At 39.5% G+C, this 5,954-nt stretch overlaps 1 protein-coding gene across 1 annotated transcript; it reads left to right on the top strand.

Annotated features, from left to right (window-relative positions):
• The first annotated feature begins 732 nt into the window (after positions 1–732).
• Positions 733–1,205, top strand: LOC116630630 (60S ribosomal protein L35-like). The gene has a single exon (XM_032401306.1). The coding sequence runs from the start codon at positions 777–779 to the stop codon at positions 1,203–1,205; it is 429 nt and encodes a 142-aa protein (XP_032257197.1). The 5' UTR covers positions 733–776.
• Positions 1,206–5,954: the final 4,749 nt, after the last annotated feature.

The following is a 5,954-nucleotide window of genomic DNA, read 5'->3' as shown; positions in this document are numbered from 1 at the left end:
AACCACTGCTATACTCTTCCATTTTCTAAGCACTTCATTTACATGATGCCATGCAATTCTTAATACAAATCTGTAAGAGAAGATCTTTTTACCTCTGTATTTTACTTACAGATAAATGAAGATCAGAGTGATTAAGTAATTTGCCCAAGGTGATACAGGAAGCCAAATTTGAACCCAAGTATTCTAGCATGTTGGTGAAGATGACAGAGAATTCAAAATGACCTTTTATTGGTTCCTGCAGTAAAATCATTTCAGAAATTAGTGATTTCTTTGAGTATTCAAGATATTTCCTTTCTCTCATTCGCATTTTTTTTTAAAAGCTACCTCCACCCAATTTATACTTATTCACCCTCAAATAGTGGCTTGCTGGTTTTTAACACAGTGGATGTGGATGACCATGGTCCTGTTCTGCATCTATATAGTTCTTCACCACGTTTCATGCAGTTTTAAGACAGACTTCTTAGGTTTTAGTGAGCTTTCATTTAGCGCACTTCTACAGGCTTGAGATGCTCTGATAGTCTGAGCAAATGAAGAAAGTTAAAAACCTACAATCCCTAGCATGTCCTGTTAACAGTGTGGGTCCAGCACTTCAGTAAGTGGAGCGGCCCGGGATGCAATGCACTCCAGTCGCTCTGGGGGGCGCAGTTTCTGACTATGTGGAGAAAGGAGAGGTGGTCTGGGGAATGGCTGACCCGTCTTCTGGTTGTCTTAAAAATGTCTCCCTAGGCTCTTTCCTTGGCCTCTTTCCGGCGGCGGCAGCGGCGGATGGGGCAGACATGGCCAAGATTAAGGCTCGAGACCTTCGCGGCAAGAAGAAAGAGGAGCTGCTTAAACAGCTGGAAGACCTGAAGGTGGAGCTGTCCCAGCTGCGCGTCGCCAAAGTGACAGGCGGCGCGGCTTCCAAGCTCTCCAAGATCCGAGTTGTTCGCAAATCCATCGCCCGTGTTCTCACAGTCATCAACCAGACGCAGAAAGAGAACCTCAGGAAATTCTACAAGGGTAAGAAGTACAAGCCCCTGGATCTGCGACCCAAGAAGACACGTGCCATGCGCCGCCGGCTGAACAAGCACGAGGAGAACCTGAAGACCAAGAAGCAGCAGCGGAAGGAGCGGCTGTACCCGCTGCGGCAGTCCGCGGTCAAAACCTCAGCACTGGCGTCAATAAAACACAGACAAACTGAAAAAAAAAAAAAAATGTCTACCTAGGCATTAGAACAGTGGTTGCAATGGCAAAGAGTCTGAATCAGGATGAAGTTGGGGAAGGATGAGGGATATCTGTCCACATTTCAGAATGAAAGCAACCATTATTTTCAGAGGTAAAGCATCAACAAGTCACTTGCCTTCATCTATCATTTGACTTTGGAGTTAGAGAAATTTCTCCCAGATTCTGGCAATAGTCCTTTTAAAAAAAAAATTGTATTATGACTGTCATTAAAAGAAAAAAAAAACTCTTTGTATGTATTTTTGTGGAAAGTAGGAGAGGCTGTGTCAGGCTGTTGGACAGATATGAGTTTTAACCAATTCTTTTGAAAATTTGTAACAAATAATGAAATCTTGGCGCTATTTATCTCTGTAGAAATGAGCACAGCTATTTATTTGATAATTTTTCACATGAAAAGCTTAATTTTGGAAGCATATTATAAAAGAATCACTGTGCCTAGAGTACTTTATTCCAATGTTTATATTCATTTGGGCCTTGTTAGGGCAATTCTGAAGTTAATATTAATAGTTACATTGATGGATGGCTCAACTGTTTTTTCCAGGTAAGTCTGTAAGGTTCGGGGAAAATTCTTTATAATAGATAGTTTGGGGGGTGGGGCTATATTAGAAAATATTGGTTAAATTAGCAGATAAATTCCATGTCTAACTGATGATTGCCCAAGCGAAAATGAACCCACGGTCAGCCAGTTTCTGTTCATAAATATGCTAGAGACTCCAGCAGATTGGAAGGCTGGCATTTCTGGTTTGAGCTGCGAAAATAACAAGGCCAAAGTATCCAGCGCAATGTTCTCTAATACCAGTTTCATTTTGCAAGGTCATGGTGCTCAAGGTCATCCTTAAGTAGCTACTGTTTTAATTCAGTAAGGTCTCTAGCCCTTACTTCACTCCAGCTTTAAAAAAAAAAAAAAAAAAACACGTTTGTCTTTAAAACAACAGCACCGATATAAGCTAGAGCCACAGAATGCCTAAGGGTGAACACCAGCTTGTCGTTCCTTGGGGGTGAATACATATGTATACTTTAAGTTTCAGGTTTAATCACCATCCCTCTTCTCTTACTCATTAAATGAATAAAACATCACCTTATTTATAAGATCATATGTATTGAAGTATTAGAATCTAATACAAATGAACCTTTACTAATGTAATGACCTTTCAAACTACACAGATCTTATCCAGTTCTTTTTTTTTTTTATTAACATATAACGTGTTATTTGTTTCAGGGGTACAGGTCTGTGCTTCATCAGTCTTACACAATTCACAGCACTCACCATAGCACATACCCTCCCCAATCTTATCCAGTTCTTTTTAAGAAATCTGCAATTTAGACATTATTATTATCCTTACTCTCTAGGTGGGGAAACTGAGGACCAGCAGATTCCACGCCATTGGATGGTGGAACATGGGGGGTGAACCCTGTTCCTGTGATGTGACCAGAGGTCCTTGGGCTACTACTCTAGGGCTCTTTCTACCATTGCAATGGTCTCTGAATATAGACTGTGCTTTTTTCTCCTGTATTGGAAGGGTTCCTTTGTCACAGTTTACATAGTAACTGCCTAGAAAATATTGTTTTATTTTAAAACTTTATAAAATCTGCCTAACAATATTACAGCAAGTTTGTTTAATATATAAGGGGGAAAACTGCTTCAATGTCAATGTGGAGACTCTCTTAGGCCCCCCAGCATTAATATAAAGATTATTTTAAAGCAAAGACATTTGAGATTTATTAAATGCAGCAAAAAGCCTTCCTTTATAGAAATTTCTGGGAGTGGGGCTGCCAAGAATCCCCTCTCCAGGGGATTTTTATGGCCATGAAGAAAAAAGCTAAGACCAGTCTGACTTGCATAAACATTATCACAAACTTTCTTATTTGTTCTCCTAGAAATCCATTTGTTCCTCCCATAGAAGCCTTTTCTTCTCCTCCTCCTCCCCCACATTGTTAGGTATATATAAACTCCCATCTTTACTGTTCAGAAAGCCACTCTTTTGTGTATTCCCATATGCATATAAATAAGTTTTGGTTGTTTCCCTGTTAACCTGTAAGTTTATATTTAATTTGCAGGCCTCCAAGACTTGAACTTAAGAGGGTAGAATAAAAATGTTTCCTCCCCTACACCATTACGTCAAATCAGATACTTCTAATTTTTAACTGTAATAAAAAACATGTAACATAAATTAGATTATCTTCTTACATATTTGAATCCAGTCTCTTTTACTGGCTTATTTTGTAGTAATTGCAATAAATCTATACCTTTTTCATAGATAATCATTCTCTTAGATACAATTTATTGAGTACTATCTGGTGCCAGTAAGTGGGATAAGCTATTTCATGTTTTAGCCCATTCAATTTTCTTGTATCTTTAAGGTAGATACCAGTATTTTGTATATTGCAAATGAAAAGAGAAAAATAGTCCCTTCCCTTCCCCTTCCTTCACCATCCCCGAGGATGGGTGCCTTGCTTTTCTTTAAAATTATCCATTTAATGACAATACATGATTCAGTCAAGGGGTCCTCCTGTAGTACATCTAACAGCATTTGTTATTATTAACATATAATTTAGTATATATTTAGTATATATTATATATAGTTTGTTAGGTCACTTCCAGACCTCAATAAATAACAGAACTAGGAAGTGTTTTGAATGTTGCTTTTCCCACTATTTGGGTTACTTCTTTAGGATAGATTCTCAGAATGTAGTTCTTAGAGTCAAACATTATGGATAATTTTGTGGTTCGTGATACCTATTACCAAACTGCTTTGCAAAAGCATTTTTTTCAGTTTGTATAGTAACCATTGTTGAATCTAAGCTGTACTTTGCTTTTGTCCCACCTTTCTCTGGAAGACTTTTTTGAGTGTAATAGCTATAAAACAAATGATAAGTATCCATGGAGGGGTTTTAAAAACACTTTACAGATAGCTCCCCTAATGGCATGGGACTAGTGAAATACGGGATACACTGCTGGCCCTCGGGAAGGTAATCATGAACCAGTGGTATATTTAAAAACAGATAGGATGCCCAAATGCATATGTTAAGATAAGTGTAATTCTCCCATTTTATCCCTCTCTGGTTGGATCCATGTTTAGGCTTTACAAACCAAAAAGGCAAAAATCTAAAAATGATTCCATTAAGGAATCAGAAAGTAAAGCTTGTGAATCAATATCCACAGAGGTGAAATGATTCAACTGGGAAGAATCCCTGCAGTCTTCCGGGGGCATGAGAAAGAAGACCAACCCTGCCCGATGTGGGATGCGGTAAAAAGGACACAAGTTGTGAATAAGGGTAACCTGGATTGGAGAGTCAGCTCTTTTACCTACTTGCTGTGTGACTGTGGGCAAATACTGATCTCCTTGGGTCTCAGTTTCCTTATCTGTAACATGGGGATAATATCCTTTTCAAAGAGTTGCTGGAAGGACTGAATGAGGTAATGCAGTAACATAATCCACATGAGAAGATACTCACTAAGTACAGTGTGCCGCCTCTCTGCCCCGGGGAGGGAGGGAGGAGAATGGAAGTCAGGACGGCCAAAGGAGCTTCCATTTTAACTGGAATATTTTGCATCTTTTGTACAAATGCACTAAGATCTGAAGCAAGTAGGAAAAAAAAAAACATTTGTTAATCTGGAGACAGCTCTTGTTAAATTATTTTCTGTATTTTTTCTGTTTTTCTCTTTAAGTTTTTAATTAAAATTCTTCTAGTGTCTGGCATATAGCGAACACGCATTATGGATTCAGATGTTTTCTCACATCCCTTGTCAGAAGCTGGCATCACTACTCTGGGACACAAGGAAACAAATTCTGGCTTGTAAACCTGAGCAGAAGTGAAAATGTGCCTCTAGGGAACTGCACACCCACCTTTTATAATGAAGTTCAACACATCAAGTTCACCCTCCACTGTGCATACTGGATAAATACAAGCGTCCCTGTACTGCCTTCTTTAGCGTTACTACTCCGTGCAGAGACATGTGGTTTTACGTGATCTATAGTCTACAGCTGGCTTCCATTTTCCATATGGGATTTTCTATCAAGGAAAGCAGTTTACATTTTAATTTACTGTAGCATGCGACTCCTGCCAATGCATGTGTCACCATGATATCCACACTGGAGCCCTCCCTTCCCCGCAACGATGTTTATTTAGTCTATACACTTTGTTTATAGTGTCCTCATGGAAATTCTGAATTTAGGGTTATGAAAGTAACTCTTACAGAGCTCCTGAATGTGGTGGACTGCTTTGAAAAGAGGCTTTCCTGAAGCTTATAATAAACCAGCTGATGACCATGTACAGCAGGGTGAGCTTAGAGATGACCTCAAGCTACCCTTACGTTGCAACAAATATTCATATAACACACAACACATTGTTCATCAACTCAGAGGGTTTTCAGCCTCTCAAACAACACTGGGCTCCTGAGTCGTTTTGTTGTTCTTTTTCAATCTCCCAGCTTCCCATCTTTGTTCCCTCCCATTCTTCCCTCACCTTGATTCTGAGAAAGGAAAAGGGAGCGTTCTGGAAATAGAAATTAAATTAATTAAGCCCAACCAAGTGTGCATTGTGATGGACTCCCCCGTTATTTCTATTCTATGGAAAAAGACTCATTGTTCGCACAAGCTGGGCTCATTGAGCGCAGTATTCTTCCACTGCCAGGGAAAGAGAAAAATAGTCCCTTCCCTTCCCCTTCCTTCCCCTTCCCTTTCTTTCCTTCCTTCCTTCCTTCCTTCCTTCCTTCCTTCCTTCCTTCCTTC

Source organism: Phoca vitulina, unplaced genomic scaffold, assembly GCF_004348235.1.
Source record: "Phoca vitulina isolate PV1807 unplaced genomic scaffold, GSC_HSeal_1.0 scaffold4, whole genome shotgun sequence".
NCBI classification, from domain to species: Eukaryota; Metazoa; Chordata; class Mammalia; order Carnivora; family Phocidae; genus Phoca; species Phoca vitulina.
Note: the sequence above shows the minus strand (reverse complement) of the source record. Positions and strands in the feature narration are given on the sequence as shown.

Excerpts from the sequence above, each read along its gene's own strand:
- LOC116630630 (XM_032401306.1), top strand. The coding sequence starts at position 777 with ATGGCCAAGATTAAGGCTCGAGACCTTCGCGGCAAGAAGAAAGAGGAG.